This window comes from Anolis sagrei, chromosome 9, assembly GCF_037176765.1.
Source record: "Anolis sagrei isolate rAnoSag1 chromosome 9, rAnoSag1.mat, whole genome shotgun sequence".
NCBI lineage: Eukaryota > Metazoa > Chordata > Lepidosauria > Squamata > Dactyloidae > Anolis > Anolis sagrei.
The window spans coordinates 6,959,871-6,980,583 of record NC_090029.1 but is presented as its reverse complement, the minus strand read 5'-3'; the positions used below and the strand labels follow the sequence as shown (position 1 = coordinate 6,980,583).

General features: G+C 41.5%; 1 protein-coding gene across 1 annotated transcript in view; it reads right to left on the bottom strand.

Moving 5' to 3' along the window:
• THSD4 (thrombospondin type 1 domain containing 4) overlaps window positions 1-20,713 on the bottom strand; it is a 642,834-nt gene that overhangs the window by 465,044 nt on the left and 157,077 nt on the right. Inside the window, exon 6 of the mRNA XM_067471248.1 lies at window positions 16,796-16,895. Within this exon, the coding sequence (XP_067327349.1) occupies window positions 16,796-16,895 (100 nt within the window). The remainder of the gene's footprint in view (window positions 1-16,795; window positions 16,896-20,713) is intronic.

The window sequence follows — 20,713 nt, the reverse complement described above, 5'->3', positions numbered from 1 at the left end:
CTCCCTCCTCACTTCTTTCCTCCACCAAAGTGACATCCAATGGTAAAGTGGAGGAATCTGCAAAGCTCTGGCCATTTTGGGTGCTTGAGGTGGCAAGACGCAACTGTAAAAAGCCTCTCTGCTGCCCCTATTAAAAATGGCCACCATAAATCTTTCTGCAGAGAGGCTAATGCAGTAAGCCTTTATTTTTTTTAAAAAAAATGGCTGCCACTATTGTGTTCTTCTCACCTTCTTTCCTCATTTTATGGCCAGTAGAAAATGACTCTAAAATGTGACAGCTGCCCCAAGGTTCTAAGTTTTGGATATTGTTGTACTCCAGGTCTGGAACACCTATGACCACTGCACCACACAAGAGTCCAGGAATATTGTAAAAACATATAAAAAGCATGTAAAAATCAGGAATAAGAAAGGAAGATATATAATCCAAAAAGGTTTATCAACAGATGATAACCAAGCAATAATCCAAATATCTCATAAAGTTCCAGAGATGACAAAGTCTCGCAAAAGCCAGAAATCAGAGATACAGCATAAGTTTACAATCAAGAAGGTATAACTAATAAAACTTAAACAGGAGTACATTAACAGGAACATAGAAAAGTTCCAGAATATTAAATCCAAAATCAAAACTTGACTTGAACCAGGAACAAGAGAATGCAGGCTTAGCTTCTCACTTTAACAGTGTTGCCTGAACTGACTTTAAGGTAAAATTGTTATTTAATAGACACTCATGAAAGCATTCCATTTTCCATGAATTTCCTTTGCAACTTTCCCAATGATCTCTCTGAAAGATGCAATCTATTTTCGGCCCTAATTTGTAAATGAAGACTTTTGTTGATTTCCGTAGCTACAGGTGGATTCCCATGAGAACTCTCCTTATCACTCAGCTCTTCACTCAATTCCTTATCTGCTGTTGCTACTTCTGACTCCCCGACTGCCCTTGAGTCCATGCACTTTCTGAGCCAGTTTTCCTCTCAGAGAGAACCATCATTTTCCAGACTTCAATTTCCCAGACTTGAGAACCCATCACTTTGTGCCACAGGAAAGCTCACAATCCTCTCTAAATCATAGAATCAAAGTTGGAAAAGACCTCGTGGGCCGATCCAGTCCAACCCCATTCTGCCAAGAAGCAGGAAAATCGCATTCAAAGCACCAACAGATGGCCATCCAGCATCTGCTTAAAAGCTGCCAAAGAAGGAGCCTGATTAACTGATGGTTAATCATCAGTTAAACCATCCGCCTCTGCCACCTCTGGCTGATCTATAACAGATATTTTACAAGGAGTGAGTAAATAGTTCATTGTTCAATGTCCAAGTGTTCCAAACTACAGCCACATATTTCATAGCCTCTAACATTTTGCAGATGAAAAACCAGAACCCATGCAGCTGAGTAACATCATAGTGCAGTCAAGATGGCCAAAATTATTCTTGAGAAAAAAACATCTGTTTGCTTTTGCCTAAGCCAACTGGGAAGGACAAAATTCCACCCTCCACTTTTGAACGACTTTTGCACTTTGCATTTTATTTGCAGCAAAGGAAATAAGTTGTAGACAAAGAAGAAAAGTGGTGTTCTGTCACGCGCTGGGCCTGTAAAGAATTTCCTTTAGAACAGGACGTGCAACCTTTGCCCAGCAGGAAGTCAGGGGAAGTCAGGGGGCCTAAAGAGAAGTTCTCAGAGGGTTTTCACCACGAATAGTCTTTGGATGGCCTGTGAAGAGTATTTTATTAATGAACAATCAAACAGAAACTTCTCTTGTCTTCAGTAAAGTTAAGCAAATGATTCCAAGCTTTTAGGCAACTGGTGAATTCCTAATCTTGCCCACGAAGGACAGGCAATTTGTGGTGGAAATTAGAGCAGAAAACAGATTGCATTCTTCAGAGAAATGATTGGGAAAGTTGTGAATGAAAAGTTAAACAGGGGATTTTCCTTTAAAAAATTCACAGAAAATGGAATGATGGGTGCCTATTAGACAACAAGTTGTTTACCTTAAAGTCAGTTCAGGCAACACTATGTTAAAGTGAGAAGCCTAAGTTCTTTTGTTTCTGGTTCAAGTTAAGCTTTTATTTTGGATTTAATATTCTCCCAGGCTGATGGTAATCTAACCCTTACAGATGTGGGCTCCGCTACCGGGTCGAACTGCTTCTCGGACACTGAATGGACCTACCAGTAAAGGCTTAGATGTTCTCCAGCTGGAGTTCTTTGGTCTTTAGGGCTGTTTTCCTGGAAATTCTTAAAGATTGAAGCTTTTGTACAGGGGAAGCTTGCACACGTCCTATACATTAGTTTTCCTTGCTGAGACTAACTAAAAAATGGCTCCCTTCCCTTCCCAATTGCCCTGAGCAATGGGCAGAACCAAAACTTAACGATTATGGATAGGTGACTTGCCCTATGACTGCAACCAAAAGAAGCCACTTATCTGCAGAGTCCCTGAAACCTAGGACTGCAATCAAACATTTAATATAAAGCCCAAGGAGAAGTTCTCAGAGGTTTTCCACCACAAATGATCTTTAGATGGCTTGTGAAGTATAACAAAGTCCTTTATTAATGAACAATCAAACAGAAACTTCTCTTGTCTTCAATAAAGCTAAACAAATGCTTCCAAGCTTTATTGCAACTGGTGACTTCCTAATCTTGCCCACGAAGGACAGGCAACTGTCTTCAATAACTTCTTTTTTACTTTAAAGGAAAGTCCCCTTTTTAACTTCTCCCAGGCTGGCTGTAATCTAACCCTTACTGATGTGGGCTCCGCTACCAGGTCGAACTGCTTCTCGAATGCCGAGTGGACCTACCAGTAAAGGCTTAGATGTTCTCCAGCTGGAGTTCTTTGGTCTTTTTGTTGTTGTTTTTTTAAAAAAATCTTTATTAGAATTTTCTTAAAATATACAACTATATTAAAGGTTTCCAAAAGAAAAAAGTTAGAGAGAAGAAAAAAGAAGAGGGGGAAAAAAAGAAGGAAAAGAAAGGGGGGAAAAAAGGAGAAGCCAAAACAAAAAGTAAAAACACGGAAAATCGAATAGATGAAGGGTTTTGACCTCCTGGTGTCTTCTGAAAATCTTCTGTTTAGTATTGTCTATGAAGTCTCTTAATTACTTTAAGTTCTTCTTTTCTTTCCCTAATTTTTTGAGTTTCAGTCTTTATTTGTCTTTTTCAGATCAGTGTCTCTTTTTTCTTTTTTCTAAAGTATTCAGAGACTTCTCGCCAGTCCGTTTCCTTGTTTTTCAGTAATAGAAAGGTAAGTCTGTCTAGGTTACTAATTTCTAGTATTTTTATAATCCAATCATCTTCTTCCGGCGTTTCTTCTTGCAGCTGTCAGTGCTAGGAATAGTATTTTGTCTTTATCTTTTTCCAAATTCTTGTCATACATTCCTAATAAAAATATCTCCGGTTTCATTGGTATTTTTAATTTTAACATGCTTTGTATTTCTTTTTGTATTTTTCTCCAATAATCCTTCGCTTTCTCACAGCTCCACCAAATGTGGAAGAAAGAGCCTTCTTTCTTCCTACACTTCCAGCATGTCGTGCTCGTGTTGTTGTATATTTTACCTCATTTTTGGGGGGCTGGAGTTCTTTGGTCTTTAGGGCTGTTTCCCTGGAAATCTTTGGAGACTCTTAAGACTGTTCTCTCCCGGAAGGTCTTAAAGGTTGAAGCTTTTGTACAGGGGAAGCTTGCCCACGTCCTCTACATTAGCTTTCCTTACTGAGACTAACTAAAAAATGGCTCCCTTCCCTTCCCAATTGCCCTGAGCAAGGGGCGGGACCAAAATGTTAATGATGATGGACAGGTGACTTGCCCTATGACTGCAACCAAAGGAAGCCACCTTTCTGCAGAGTCCCTGAAACCCAGGGCTGCAAGCAAACATTTAATACAAAGCAAATAAAATTGGAGCTCCTGTTACAGCTGTACCAGCACAGTGGGAAGCAGGGAGAAAGAAACAAAGACATTTTAAAGTAGCTGAAAATCTAGACACTAGAAGAGTCAACTCAAAATATAACTTGTTCTGGGTTGTTGTAGGTTTTTCGGGCTATATGGCCATGTTCTGGAAGCATTCTCTTCTTATGTTTCACCTGCATCTATGGCAAGCATCCTCAGCGACCTCACAAGGAGAGGATGCTTCTAGAGCAGTGGTTCTCAACCTGGGGGTCGGGACTCCTGTGGTGGTCGTGAGGGGGTGTCAGAGGGGTCACCAAAGACCATCAGAAAACATAGTATTTTCTCCTTGTCATGGGTGTTCTGCGTGGGAAATTTGGTCCAATTCTATCATTGGTGGGGTTCAGAATGCTATTTCATTGTGGGTGAACTATGAATCCCAGCAACTACAACTCCCAAATGGCAAGGTCTATTTTCTCAAAACTCTACCAATTTTCACATTTGGGCATATTGATTATCTGTGCCGAGTTTGATCCAGATCCATCACTGTTTGAGTCCACATTGTTCTATGTATATAGGTGAACTACAACTCCAAAAACGCAAGGTTAGTGTCCACCACACTCTCCCAGTATTTCTCTTGGCCATGGGAATTCTGTGTGCCAAGTTTCATTCAATTCCATCATTGGTGGAAGTTCAACAGTCTCTTTGATTTTAGGTGAACTATAAACCCCAGCAACTCCAACATTCCCAAATGACAAAATCAATCCCCTCCAACCCCACCAGTATTCAAATTTGGGCGTATCAGGTATTTGTGCCAAATTTGGTCCAGTGAATGAAAATACATCGTGCATATCAGATATTTACATTACTATTCATAACAGCAGCAAAATTAAAGAAGTAGCAACGAAAATAACGTTATGGTTGGGAGTCACCACAACGTGAGAACCTGTACTAAGGGGTCGCGGTGATATCGAGCTACTTTTAGCAGGGTCCCCTCAAGAGAGGAGAACCCGAGGACCGCACCAAAAGGGTCCTGGATACCTTGGGGAGGCCAGCGAAGCCAATCTCAAAGGATTAAAGTATTAAAAATAATAAAACCTCACCAAAGTGGAAGAAGGTTTTTCAAGCGACCGAGGCGTTTATTTGCGATTCAGCTGATATCGGATGCATTGCAAGAATCATTCCACCACAAGCATACTGCTAGGCATTTTACAAGCATATTTATAGACAAAATACAAAGGAAAACATTTCAAATGTCCTGCCCGCCCTCTGCCTCTGGAGGGCCAATCAGCAGGCTTTCCTTGCTTTTTTGAGGATGGACGAATCAGAAGCAAGCCAGGCGGGCAAATGGGGAATGATGGGATTACAGATTGCCAGCCAGAATGGAATGCGAGGTTTTGTCTTGGCCGTCAAGGTGTGACCGCTGTAAACAAAGGTTTTCCTGTTGGAAATGGTTTTGGGGGAAGAAACGGCTGGATTTAGACAGTGGACCTCAAAGGGGATCAACGCTGTCTTTTGTAAATTTAATCATTCTTTTTTCCTAGGCTTCTGTAAACTTCCTCATTCTCGCTAGTCAAGCTCAGAGGGCGAGATGAAGGAATCAACAGCTATTGTTCCATGCAGATAAGTCAATCAGAGATGAGTTTCGAGGGAAGCAGAGATTTTCCCTCAAGCATTTCAACAGTTCCTGGTCACTTTTTGTAGGGCAAAAGTCAAAGGGAAAGTGGGAAGCATATTACATTTCATACAATATTTTCTTATACAAAGTTCATAAGGGAAGCCCCATCCCCAGCCCATATCCCAATAAGTTTTATTACAATATTTGATCTTTATTACAACACAAACTAGAAATCCCATGCTCTTAGGAAGGGCGTGTGGAAACGGAGGTTGTTAGCAGTTCAAATCAAGCATTGACAGAAAGTTCATGGCCAGGGTGGTGGCAAACAGTCCAGTCCACGCAGCAGAGAGTCATGGTTTCAGGCTGGAATCAGCAGATGGGCACTGAGTTGAAAAGAGCACCAAAGTCCATCACTCGGTCCTGGGAAACTACAGCTCCCGCAAAGGGCAGAAGTCCCAAGATCCAGCCATTTCCCAAAAGCCTTGTGGGGTCCTTGTTATTAGTGCCTTGGCAATGTGACCAAGACTTAACCCTTGTTGTGTAGTCTGGTGCCCTTGCACTTTGCAGAACTATGTCACTATCCCTTATTTGGGGGGGGGGGGGGGTGCTTGATATAATAGCTACGCAGATGGCAATACGATCAATCCCACCAACTGTCCCTCCTTTAATAAAGAATTTACACCACTCTATAAAGACTTCACTGGCACCTATATAACGTTTGAGGGGATGTCTCTCTATTTAAAACCTTCGCTGCCACCATAAACTAAATGAACAGGAACCCTCTAGCTGGTTAAACTATTAAAAGGCTTTCTAGACCACCAAAGTACTGTGTGTTCTTATTTTCTTATTTAAAGGAAAGCAGGTGAGGTTGAAAAGGAGAAGGGACTAAATCCACAAATGTACACCGGACTCAGGCTTAAAGTTCCAAAAAAAACAAGGAAAGTTTATTTAAATATAGTACAGAATGAAGTGAATGCAGTGTAATAAGCTTGGCTGTTACAGATAAAATGTTCTTGTTCTGGTAAGCGTAACGGTTGCATGAGAATGGTTCTTTCTTTGTTACAAATTACAAAACCCAGCTATTTCTTCCCTAAATAGCTGTACCCAGTTTGCCACAGCTCACTTGGCTGGCAAACTTCAGGCAAACTGCCTATTCTAATCACGAACTCCTAATTCTGTAATCCTGCTCTAACTCTAACATCAAACAGACCAACTAAGTAAAAACAGCTTCTTTCTTTCCCTCCAAACAGTCCAACTCCGCCCCCCCCCCCTTTAACAAACCAATCCTGGCTGCTCTAAGGCTGGCTCAGGCCTAGGCCACTCCCCCTCTCTGAAATGGAGTTTTCCCTAAACTAAGATGGCTCCTGCTGCCCTCTGCCAGGCCTTCCAAGCTGAAATCAACTAGCCTGTCTCCCCTAGGCCCTGCCACCCAGACTGGCAAGGTAAGGGATCTTCACACTTGACATCAGCGGCATTAAGAAGGTTGAGAACCACTGTTCTAGAGCATGGCCATATAGCCCAAAAAACCTACAACAACCAGTGATTCCAGCCATGAAAGCCATCAACAATACATATAACTTGTTCTGCTATCAGCTCCCTTCCATGCTGCATAGATTTTCAGCTCCAACATTACAAACCCATCATTTTTCAAAGGCCCAACTTCTCTCTCCATCTTTCACCAACATTAAGGTTCCCCTGTTCCAATATAAACTCCTATTCTGCATTATGGATTCTAAATTGATTGGGTTCATATTTCCTTAAATAGGGACTTTTTGAAAAAGACAGGCGTTTGTGTTGGAGCAACGGCAGGTAATACATGGTTTCTATCTGCAGCTGAACCCTGGCAAACAAGGGAGGAATTAAACAGAACACTGTAATGTAGGCACATGCACTGATTTATATTTTTTTAAAAGAAGGTGGTAAAATTATTCCTAACTCCATCATTAAGGCCTGGCCGTAAATCACGGGCGAGGTGCCCTTCCAAGAGTTTCCAAGGCAAACAGGAGGTGTAAAATCCAAGCCTTCCTACAAAGGACGGTGTTGTTCAGGAGAGCAAAAGAGAAATGGTAGTCGTTCCATGCCGAAGCCCATGAGCATTCTCCGCTGGCACCGTCGAGCGTGAGTCATCGCTGGTGAATTGTGGGAAGGAGGAGGTCTCCAAAGTAGCACGCACGCACGGTTCTTGCTCACAGGAGTAGCAGCGGCAGGAACAAGGCTCAGTATGGAACCAATTAGCCTCGCCGTGTAATTACCGCACGGCCGAGACGAAGGGTCCCCGGGGCCATCTTGTTCAGCCAAGCGGTTGGTGTGTTCAGTACACTGTTCCAGTGCAGACTCTTGCTTAGAGGAGCCTCTCTCTTCGTCTGCTCTTTTGTGACCCACACTGTTTTGAGCTGTGAGTATAGCCCAGCTTTCTTAACCTGGGGTCGGGACCCCTGGGGGGGTCGTGTCAGAGGGGTCGCCAAAGACCACAGAAAACACAGCATTTTCTGTTGGTCGTGGGGGTTCTGTGTGGGAAGTTTAGCCCAATTCTATCATCAGTAGAGTTCAGAACACTCTTTGAAGCGTTCATCAAGTTTGCAGACGACACCAAATTGGGAGGGATAGCCAATAGTCCAGAGGACAGGAGCAGAATTCAAAACGATCTTGACAGATTAGAGAGATGGGCCAAAACTAACAAAATGAAGTTCAACAGTGACAAATGCAAGATACTCCACTTTGGCAGAAAAAATGAAATGCAAAGATACAGAATGGGGGACGCCTGGCTCGAGAGCAGTACGTGTGAAAAAGATCTTGGAGTCCTCGTGGACAACAAGTTAAACATGAGCCAACAATGTGATGTGGCGGCAAAAAAAGCCAATGGGATTTTGGCCTGCATCAATAGGAGCATAGTGTCTAGATCTAAGGAAGTAATGCTACCCCTCTATTCTGCTTTGGTTAGACCACATCTGGAATATTGTGTCCAATTCTGGGCATCACAATTCAAGAGAGATATTGACAAGCTGGAATGTGTCCAGAGGAGGGCGACTAAAATGATCAAGGGTCTGGAGAACAAGCCCTATGAGGAGCGGCTTAGGGAACTGGGCATGTTTAGCCTGAAGAAGAGAAGGCTGAGAGGAGATATGATAGCCATGTATAAATATGTGAGAGGAAGCCACAGGGAGGAGGGAGCAAGCTTGTTTTCTGCTTCCTTGGAGACTAGGACGCGGAACAATGGCTTCAAACTACAAGAGAGGAGATTCCATCTGAACATTAGGAAGAACTTCCTGACTGTGAGAGCCGTTCAGCAGTGGAACTCTCTGCCCCGGAGTGTGGTGGAGGCTCCTTCTTTGGAAGCTTTTAAGCAGAGGCTGGATGGCCATTTGTCAGGGGTGATTTGAATGCAATATTCCTGCTTCTTGGCAGAATGGGGTTGGACTGGATGGCCCATGAGGTCTCTTCCAACTCTTTGATTCTATGATTCTATGAATGTAGGTGAACTATAAATCCCAGCAATAAATGACTCCGGCCCAATTTACCTGTCCAAACGGATTCTCCCCTATGAACCATCAAGATTATTAAGATCTTCTGGAGGGGCCCTGCTCTCGGTCCCACCTCCTTCGCAATCGCGATTGGTGGGAATGAGGGACAGGGCCTTCTCGGTGGTGGCCCCTCGGCTCTGGAACTCCCTCCTGATGGAGATTAGACCTGCCCCTTCCCTTCTGACTTGTAGAAAGCTGGTAAAAACATTGCTTTGGAATACTGCATTTGCAGAATGATGACAGAGTCAATAACTGCTGACCACACGGGCAGATGGCGGTGAATTTATGATTTAGTCTGACGAACCGACCTTTTGTAAGTTGTATAATTGTATTTTAATGTATTTTTGTACTATTGCAGTGTTTCTCAACCTGGTGGTCGGGACCCCTGAGGGGGTCGCAAAGGGGTGTCATAGGGGTCGTCAAAGACCATCAGAAAACACAGTATTTTCTGTTGGTCATGGGGATTCTGTGTGAGAAGTTTGGCCCAATTCTATCATTGGTGGAGCTCAGAACGCTCCTTGATTGTAGGTGAACTATAAATCCCAGTATCTACAACTCCCAAATGTCAAAGTCTATTTTCCCCAAACCCCATCAGTGTTCACATTTGGGCATATTGAGTATCCGTGCCAAGTTTGATCCAGATCCATCATTGTTTGAGCCCACAGTGCTCTCTGGATGTAGGTGAACTACAACTCCAACACTCAAGGTCAATGCCCACCTAACCCTTCCCGTATATTCTGTCGGTCATGGGAGTTCTGTGTGCCAAGTTTGGCCCAATTCTATCACAGATTTGAAAGGGACCCCTAAAGAAGGAAAATTATATGTTGCATGTTCCTGATTGGGCAAACCAGACACTCTCCACATCAACACTGGCAAAGAAACAGCAAGAAATACTGTTTACCCACAAGCAGAAAGACATGACATATATTGGAAACCAACACTTTCTCATTACTTTATTTTCCAGATCACCAGACTGGGCCACAGCAATGTGTGCCAGGGGACCGCTAGTCTTTTAATTAAATCTCTCCCGGACAAACCACGCAGCAATGAGTTTTTCAATGAAATCCACTATGCGATTCAGCTAGAACTTGGAAGGTTCAATCCAAGATTGTTATTGTGAAGGAGGCTCAATAAATTACCAAACAAATAAATTAATTTTAGCAAAGATAATGGTGTTATCTATATATATAAATCTGTTAGGTTGGTTCAACCGGACAGCAAAACTCCACAACCCCCCAACGAAACTGTACCAAAATTGCCATGCCCATAACACAACCCACAAGGTACAAACATATCTACTCAAAATGAAAAACAACACAACAACACACTCACAAAACGGCAAAACAACAAAACTCAAAAAACCCCAACGAAACTTAACCAAAATTGCCATGCCCATAACACAATCCACAAGGTACAAACATATCTACTCAAAATGAAAAACAACACAACAACACACTCACAAAACGGCAAAACAACAAAACTCAAAAAACCCCAACGAAACTTAACCAAAATTGCCATGCCCATAACACAACCCACAAGGTACAAACATATCTACTCAAAATGAAAAACAACACAACAACACACTCACAAAACGGCAAAACAACAAAACCCAAAAAACCCCAACGAAACTTAACCAAAATTGCCATGCCCATAACACAACCCACAAGGTACAAACATATCTACTCAAAATGAAAAACAACACAACAACACACTCACAAAACGGCAAAACAACAAAACTCAAAAAACCCCAACGAAACTTAACCAAAATTGCCATGCCCATAACACAACCCACAAGGTACAAACATATCTACTCAAAATGAAAAACAACACAACAACACACTCACAAAACGGCAAAACAACAAAACTCAAAAAACCCCAACGAAACTTAACCAAAATTGCCATGCCCATAACACAACCCACAAGGTACAAACATATCTACTCAAAATGAAAAAAACACAACACACTCACAAAACAGCAAAACAACAAAACCCAAAAAAAACCAACGAAACTTAACCAAAATTGCCATGCCCATAACACAACCCACAAGGTACAAACATATCTACTCAAAATGAAAAAACAACACAACAACACACTCACAAAACGGCAAAACAACAAAACTCAAAAAAAAACCCAACGAAACTTAACCAAAATTCCCATGCCCATAACACAACCCATAAGGTACAAACATATCTACTCAAAATGAAAAACAACACAACAACACACTCACAAAACGGCAAAACAACTGAGCATGCGCATTGGTGCCCAGCCGCAAGTTCCCTGGCGCGCACACACAGTTCCCTCTACGGAAGCCATGCCCACTCCAAGCCCCGCCGAGCCGCTTCCCACACACACACCCCCTGCCGCACGCACACACACAACCCCACACTCCATCACTCCCCCCACCGCCACACACACACGCGCAACCCCACTCCCCCCCGCTGCCGCACACACACGCAACCCCACGCTCCATCACTCCCCCCGCTGCCGCACAAACACACAACCTCACACTCCATCACTCGCCTGCCCCAATCTTACCTCCTTTTACGTCACGCATTCTCCAAACCCCACCCCGCCCCTTCCCGCCCTGTCAAAATCCAGGAAAGACAGGAAGGAAGGAAAGAAGGAAGAAAGAGAAAGGGAGATAAAGAAAAGGGGGAAGGAAGGAAAGTTAGAGAAAGAAGGAAGAAGAAAAGGAAAGAAAAGGAAAGATGGAAGGAAAGAAAAGAGAGACAGCAGAAGAGAAAGAAAAAGGGGGAAGGAAGGAAGGAAAGAGGTAGAGAAGGAAGAAATGAGAGACAGAGGGAGGGAAAGAAAAAGGGGGAAGGAAGGAAGGAGAGAAGGAAAGAAAAAAGGGAATGAAGGAAGGAAAGAGGGAGTGAAGGAAGGGGGAAGATGTAGAGAAAGAGGGAGGGAAGGAAAGAAGGAAAGAGAGAAGGAAGAAAAGAGACCAGAAGAGAAAGAAAAAGGGGGAAGGAAAGAAGGAGAGAAGGAAAGAAAAAAGGGAATGAAGGAAGGAAAGAGGGAGTGAAGGAAGGGGGAAGATGTAGAGAAAGAGGGAGGGAAGGAAAGAAGGAAAGAGAGAAAGAAAGAAAAGAGACCAGAAGAGAAAGAAAAAGGGGGAAGGAAGGAAAGAGATAGAGAAGGAAGAGGAGAAGGAAAGATGGGAGGGAAGGAGGGAAGGAGGGAAGGAAGGAAGGAAGGAAGGAAGGAAGGAAGGAAGGAAGGAAGGAAGGAAGGAAGGAAGGAGGGAAAGAAGGAGAGAAACACGTGGCGGGTAAAGGTTATTGTTTCTATGATTATTATGATGCTATTATTCTTCCTATGAGACCCTTTTAGGGGGAATGGGAGAGGTGTCAGGTCCCAGAGGCAATGCATTGCATTATTGTTATTGTTATGATGGCGGTGAAATAAAAGGAAATAAAAAGTAAAAGAAGGAAGCAAACAGGGAGGGAAGAAAGGCAAAGGAAGAAAGGGGGAGGGAATGAAGGAAAGAGAGAAGGATGAAACCAAGTAGTGAAAGAAGGAAAGAAAGAAAGAAAGAAAGAAAGAGGTGGAGAAGGAAGAAAGGAGAGAAAGGGGGAGGAAAGGGGGGGGAAGGAAGAGGTAGGTACCTCTCTTTCATAATAGTCCAGATATCTACCTCAACTTTGATAAGTTTTACTATAGGCCACAGCAACGCGTGGCAGGGCACAGCTAGTCTTATATATTGGCAGAAAAACTGAAGTGCACGGCTATAGAAACAGTGAGACTCAGGCTCTCTCTAGCTCACCATTTTATATAACAGACTCCATTGTAATAAGCTACAATGTTATGAATCACTTTTCGATAACTTTAAAACATACATTCTTTTCATTGCAATTTTCCACTAAGAGAAAGGGTATCAGAAAAAGATTTACACATACAGACATGCAGATTATATGTAGCTATGAGGGTTGAGTGAAAAGTAATGCCTCCACCTTCGTTACTTGGGTTTTGGATTGGAATATTTTAAGAAATCAAACACAGAAATAATCATTAGAATGTGCTCTTTAACTTCTATTATTCACTTCTCCACATAATCACCAGACAATTGGATACATTTCTACCAACAATTAACAAGTTTTCTGAAGCCATCATGGAAGAAGTCAACACTCTACACAGATTTTCCGATAGCCAAGCAAAGCGGGCTAGGCAAAACTACGGTGAGGTGGATCTGTAATTGGTTAAGTGGACGAACACAGAGAGTGCTCACTAATGCTTCCTCTTCATCTTGGAAAGAAGTGACAAGTGGAGTGCCGCAGGGTTCCGTCCTGGGCCCGGTCCTGTTCAACATCTTTATTAATGACTTAGATGAAGGGCTAGAAGGCAGGATCATCAAGTTTGCAGATGACACCAAATTGGGAGGGATAGCCAATAGTCCAGAGGACAGGAGCAGAATTCAAAATGATCTTGACAGATTAGAGAGATGGGCCAAAACTAACAAAATGAAGTTCAACAGGGACAAATGCAAGATACTCCACTTTGGCAGGAAAAATGAAATGCAAAGATACAGAATGGGTGACGCCTGGCTCGAGAGCAGTACATGTGAAAAAGATCTTGGAGTCCTCATGGACAACAAGTTAAACATGAGCCAACAATGCGATGTGGCGGCAAAAAAAGCCAATGGGATTTTGGCCTGCATCAATAGGAGCATAGTGTCTAGATCTAAGGAAGTAATGCTACCCCTCTATTCTGCTTTGGTTAGACCACGTCTGGAATATTGTGTCCAATTCTGGGCACCACAATTCAAGAGAGATATTGACAAGCTGGAATGTGTCCAGAGAAGGGCGACTAAAATGATCAAGGGTCTGGAGAACAAGCCCTATGAGGAGCGGCTTAGGGAACTGGGCATGTTTAGCCTGAAGAAGAGAAGGCTGAGAGGAGATATGATAGCCATGTATAAATATGTGAGAGGAAGCCACAGGGAGGAGGGAGCAAGCTTGTTTTCTGCTTCCTTGGAGACTAGGACGCGGAACAATGGCTTCAAACTACAAGAGAGGAGATTCCATCTGAACCTGAGGAAGAACTTCCTGACTGTGAGAGCCGTTCAGCAGTGGAACTCGCTGCCCCGGAGTATGGTGGAGGCTCCTTCTTTGGAAGCTTTTAAGCAGAGGCTGGATGGCCATTTGTCAGGGGTGATTTGAATGCAATATACCTGCTTCTTGGCAGAATGGGGTTGGACTGGATGGCCCATGAGGTCTCTTCCAACTCTTTGATTCTAAAGCAATAATGTGACCCAAATGTTCTTGTGAAATGCCGATTATGCTTGAAATTTCTCTCTGAGTGATACGATGATCATCCTGAATCAATCTGTCAACCTTTTGCTTGTGAAACTCGGTGGTTGCTGTCACAGGACGTCCAACTCTTTGTCACGCAAGGCAGATGGTCCCACCTCCAACATCTTTAAACTCACATCAACATAATAATCATAAACAGTACTCACATCAACACAATCACCGTAAACAGCTTGCATTCTCTGATAAATCTCCTTTGAGGTAACACCTTCTGCTGTCAAGAATTCAATGACTACATGTTGCTTAAGCCACATTGACCAATCATCTGTGCAGGTTGTGTTGTTCAAGTACTTCGCACTTGAACAACACAACCGTTCAATCCTAAGGCTGCCCGCCAAAATGGAACTGTAGAGGAGAGTCTACTGAACAAGCCAGTACCTGCCGCGTATCAGTACTGCCATCTCTTGATGAGTTACAAAGCTGGAGGCATTACTTTTCATTCAACCCCATACATTGAATTCACAAACAATCTGCAGTTACACTGGCTAACAAACAAACAAAGGGAAATTTCATTTTTATTCAGCCTTCACATTATCCATTCACATCCATTCATCCTCACTCCATTTCTCCCAGTCTCCTGGCGAAGAACATCTCTTAGGCCAGACTGCTTCCTTGCAAATCTACCAGTTTTCCAGTACTTCCAAAATGGCTCCTCTTTCCCTTTCCCCGAGAAAGAAGCAACTGAACAGACTTCTGCTTTCCATTGCAAATTTGTCAGTCCCAAATACATACACCATCTCTCTCCTATCCAGGGAGCAGAGCATGGCAGATGAACAGCACCACTGTCTGTCACATTTTTTGGATTGTAATAAGGTCTCTTATATAGCAATTTTTCTTGCTGGTATAGTTCCAAAGTTGTAAATGAATGATATATGTTTTGGGTTGTTGTAGATTTTTTCAGGCTGTATGGCCATGGTCGAGAGGCATTCTCTCCTGACGTTTCACCTCCATCTATGGCAAACATCCTCAGAGGTAGTGAGGTCTGTTGGAACTAGGAAAAAGGGTTTATATATCTGTGGAATGACCAGGGTGGGACAAAGGACTCTTTTCTGCTGGAGCTAGGTGTGAATGTTTCATGAATATAGGAACCACCAAACGCAGCGCCCAAACATGAATCAAGGAACATGAAAGACACTGCAGACTACTTCAACCAGAGAAGTCAGCCATAGCAGATCATCTGATGAACCAACCTGGACACAGCATATTATTTGAGAACACAGAAATGCTGGACCACTCTCACAACCACCATGTCAGACTACACAGAGAAGCCATTGAAATCCACAAGCATGTGGACAATTTCAACAGAAAGGAGGAAACCATGAAAATGAACAAAATCTGGCTACCAGTATTAAAAAGCTCTAAAATTGCAACAGCACAACAACAGAGAGGAAACAAACAAGGACATCTAATTACCTCTCAGCAAAAGTTTGCTCCAGGCGCAGTCAGCCCACTGTATGCTAATTAAGGTGGTCAGTTGAAACATTCACACCTAGCTCCAGCAGAAAAGAGTCCTTTGTCCCACCCTGGTCATTCCACAGATATATTAACCCTTTTTCCTAGTTCCAACAGACCTCACTACCTCTGAGGATGCTTGCCATAGGTGCAGGCGAAACGTCAGGAGAGAATGCCTCTAGACCATGGCTATACAGCCCGAAAAAACCTACAACAACCCAGTAATTCCGGCCATGAAAGCCTTCGACGATATATGTTTTTCCAGTCTGAAACATCCTGGCAACCCAGTTTCCTGGCAAATGTTGACTCTTCTTAATTGGAGTTGGTAAATGTAAGGAGCCTTGTGTTGATTTCCTTCTTAACAGATATTGGTTTTTGGTCAGTAAATGTTGACAGATGTAAACATTTATATTATCACTGTCACAGTTCTTATCACAGTTTACTATGGCAGGTCAACCATTTTAGTTCTCATTAGCAGGTTTTAATTACAGTTCCTGGGTGAAGTTGTTTTCCAAGGCCTCAATATTTTAGAATTGTGTCTTCAGCCCAATTAGGTTCCAACCACAGATATTTCATACAATTCCATTCAAACCATATATCATATATTTTATGCATCACATTAATCCATAATAGGACTTGAGCATTCACCAGTTTTGGTATCCAAAGGAAATCCTGGAACCAAATCACTGTATTCCAAAACAATCACAAAATGTTGAAAAGCATGTTTTGTTTTTGTTTTGTTTTTTTGCAGTGTCAAGACAATCTGACCTAAAGAATCCTGAACCAATGAAAAATTGCAATTTAGAACTTATTCTGCGCAGAAAAATGTACACAAAGAAACAACTAGCATTTTGTGCGTGTATTATTATTACCTGGAATTAGATTTATTTATACAACAATCACTGAATTGACTGAATGGGTCTACTCAAATGGCAACTCTCTGAAAGAATGCCAGTCAATATATTCCAAAAGATTAGAAAATCATTGCTACCGCAGAAGAAAAATATGGAAATTTGCCTCAACTTACCTTCCGCAAACGGTTCCCATTCGTAGAAGCGACCCATGAACGGTTTGTTGTTGTACGAGGTGCATTGGATCTCCCTGATGTTTCTGTTCTCCAGACAAGGCTGAGAAATGAAAAACAGGAATATTAAACTGGGAACAATAATGAGGATGTTCAATGTATTGTCAAAGGCTTTCATGGCCGGAATCACTCAGTTCTTGTGGGGTTTTTCGGGCTATATGGCCATGTTCTAGAGGCATTTCTCCTGACATTTTGCCTGCATCTATGGCAAGCTTCCTCACCTCTGAGGAAGCTTGCCATAGATGCAGGCGAAACGTCAGGAGAAATGCCTCTAGAACATGGCCATATAGCCTGAAAAAACCCACAAGAACTGAATGAGGATGTTGTGTTTCACTTTCTAGATTGCATTTAGGAGGGTTGAATGAAAAGTAATGCCTCCACCTTTGTAACTCCTCAACAGATAGCAGTACTGGTACGTGGCATGTACTTGCTTGTTCAGTACACTCTCCTCTACAGTTCCATTTTGGTGGGAAGCCTTAGCATTGAACGGTTGTGTTGTGAAAGTGTGAAGAAAGTGGTGACAACCCCAAAGGAGATTCATCAGAGAATGCAAGCTGTTTATGGTGATTGTGTTGATGTGAGTACTTTGCGTCGTTGGGCGAGTAAGTTTAAAGATGTTGAGGTGGGAACATCTGATTTGTGTGACAAACAAAGAGTTGGATGTCCTGTGACAGCAACCACAAGCAAAAGGTTGACAGATTGATTCAGGACAACCACAAGCAAAAGGTTGACAGATTGATTCAGGACAATCATCGTATAACTCGTATAACTCATCGTATAACTCAGAGAGAAATTTCAAGCATAATCGGCATATCACATTATTGCCTTGCTTGGCTATTGAAGATCTGTGCACAATGGGTCGTAGAAACAAAGTGTCAATTTCTTCAGTGATGGCTTCAGAAAACTTCTTCATTATTACCAGAAATTTATCCAATTGTCTGGTGATTATGTGGAAAAGTGAATAGTAGTAGTTAAAGAGCACATTCTAAGGATTATTTCTGCATTTGATTTATTAAAATATTCCCATCCAAACCCAAGTAACGAAGGTGGAGGCATTACTTTTCATTCCACCCTCGTATGCGGAATACATTGTAGAAATGTCAATAAAACGTAATCCAAAACTTAAATCGAGTTACTAGCCCAGGCATGGGCCAACTTCGGCCCTCCTGGTGTTTTGGACTTCAACTCCAACTGTGCCATCGCACCTGGGCTCTATAGATCTTAGTGAAAGATATATGGACATGATATCTCTCCCCAGGGGATTGCTTCTTGCCCTCCTTTAGGAAACTGGAACTCCCAAGGACTAAGACACAAAAGATAACTCGAAATGGTCTTTATTGTTCACAATGAGTTTTCTTAGGCACAAACTTGATGTTTCAACAGGGATAAAGAAAATATACGTTACAGTCTCTGAAGCCTTGGGTCCAAGGAGTTTTGCAGTTGAGAAGCTTTCCAAGTTCCCTCTTTTCTCAATGGCTGTGAATGCCGGAGCAATCCACAACCCCAGTCCAAATGGCCTATATTTGAAGACACAAAGTCTTCCTCTGGTGCCAAAGGACTGGTTTGAAGGCGCTTGAGACTTCCCAATGTCATCCAGGAAGATCTGGGCATGAAGTGTGAGTCTCAAGGGTAAAAACCTGAGAATTGGTGATGAGAGATAGCTTAAACAAGGGCTTTAGAGCCAAGTCTTTCTCACGTCAGTCTATAAAGCTGTCTGATGGTAGAATGAAGAAGGAAACACTGCCCTGCTCTCTAGGAAGAGGTGGGGCCAAACAATTGAGCTGAGGGAGCAATTCAACTGGTACAAACAACATTGATTGACAGCTATAAATAACAAATCAATTCAACTATACATTTACAGAGAAAACAGACACGTTGGGGCATGTTACACAGTTTAAACTTTTGCAAATTAAAGTTCTACATATAGGTGGCGCCACTCGTGCCGTCACATCCACAATTCATAACAGCCTACCGGCTGTTAGGAATTGTGGGAGTTGAAGTCCAAAACACCCGGAGGGCCGAAGTTGGCCCATGCCTGGGTTCGACTTTTCTGAGTGTTTCCATCTCCTCTCCTCCTCCTCAGTCTTTGTGTTTTCTTTCTCCAAAAACAATCCTGATCTAATTAACGTTAAGCCAGTGAACCACATCTGACCCAAGGGAAATCCAGTAGTGCTGGAATAAATTGAGGGGAAAAATTGTTGCCAGACACTGGACTGCCGAGCAAGACCGTTCCAGACCGTTCCAGTGCCTTCGCCAAGGCTCTAATTGCTTATTGGGATGGGTTTTGGCCACAGAGTAACCAGTACAGGATGCTTTCCCAAAAAGGGATTTGTTCAAGGGTGGCGTGAAAGCACCTGCGCTCCTTTGCAGGTATCCGACCCTGGCCAAATTCCCTGCTGTCTGAAAAAGTGATAGCATTTTCATTGCATTTTACTGACTGTTTCTAACAATGGACAGGTTTTAAGTGATAAAGGGGAGAATCTGATCATGTTTCAATCATTTATCTGGAAAACTTTTTAAAAAATAGTAACAACATCCGCCCTAGCCTTGTCTTACTCAACTGCCGAGTATGCCTGCTCTGTTTTTGTTTTGTTTTTTGAGTTTTTAATTACTTTTAATTAGTTTTTCTTTTAATCATTACATATAGCCCACCCATTGTCATTGTGATTGTGTTATTGTAATTTTATATTGTTATATATTCACTAGGCTTGGGCGATCCAGTTCGTTAATTTCGTTATTCGTTATTGATTCGTATTTAAATTAGCTTACGATCCCATATTGAGCTATGCAGGAATAGTGTGAGGAGTAATTAAGAATTGAAACATTTTTTTCAAATTTTCGTAATTATTTCGTAATTATTTTGTAATTATTTTCTAGGCCTGGGTAACAACGCCAAAATTTGTTTCTAAAATCGATTTGTAATTGGGGTTTTTTTTTGTTTCGATATTTAAATTAATTACAAAATTTTCCAAAAAAAAAGTTCGGTATTTACGAAATTTCGTAAATATTTACAAAACATTTTGTAAAGATGGCGCCCTTTTTTTTTTCAATATTTTTTCAATATTTTTTAAATTTAATTATTAATTTAGTAGAATAGGGAGGAGAAATTAAAATTATTATTAAGGAGGGAAGGCAGGCACTCACTCTGGCGGGCCCTCTCGCTCGCCGCTCGCTCGCCCCTCTCGCTCGCCCCTCTCGCTCGCCGCTCGCTCACCCCTCTCGCTCGCCCCTCTCCCTTCCAAGGAAAAGTAAAAGCTCGCCCTCTCAGCAAGCATCGGCAGGCGGCCATCTTACGTAATTCCGAAATGGACAGAAATACAAAAATTTTTGGCGCCTGCCGTTTTGATATTTAAAAACACTTCCAGGTTAAAAAAAAAGTTTTGTAATCGTTTCGTAATTCAAAAATTAACGATTTTTTTAACGAATTACGAATTAACGAAACGAATTGACCAGCCCTATTATTTTCGTATGTCTCGTGCATTATATTGTATATTATATTATATTACTATATTATATATTATATTAATATATTATTATTATATTATGTTATAATTGTATATTATAATATAATATATATAATATAATAATATATAATATAATATAATATATAATAATAATATAATATACAATAATATAATATAATAATATTATAATAATATAATATAATATATATAATATAATAAATTATTATATTATATTATATATATACTATATATATATTATATTATTATATATAATATAATATATATATAATAAATTATAATATTATATATATTATATTATTATAATAATATATAATATAATAATATTATTATAATATAATATAATATATAATAATATAATATACAATAATATAATATA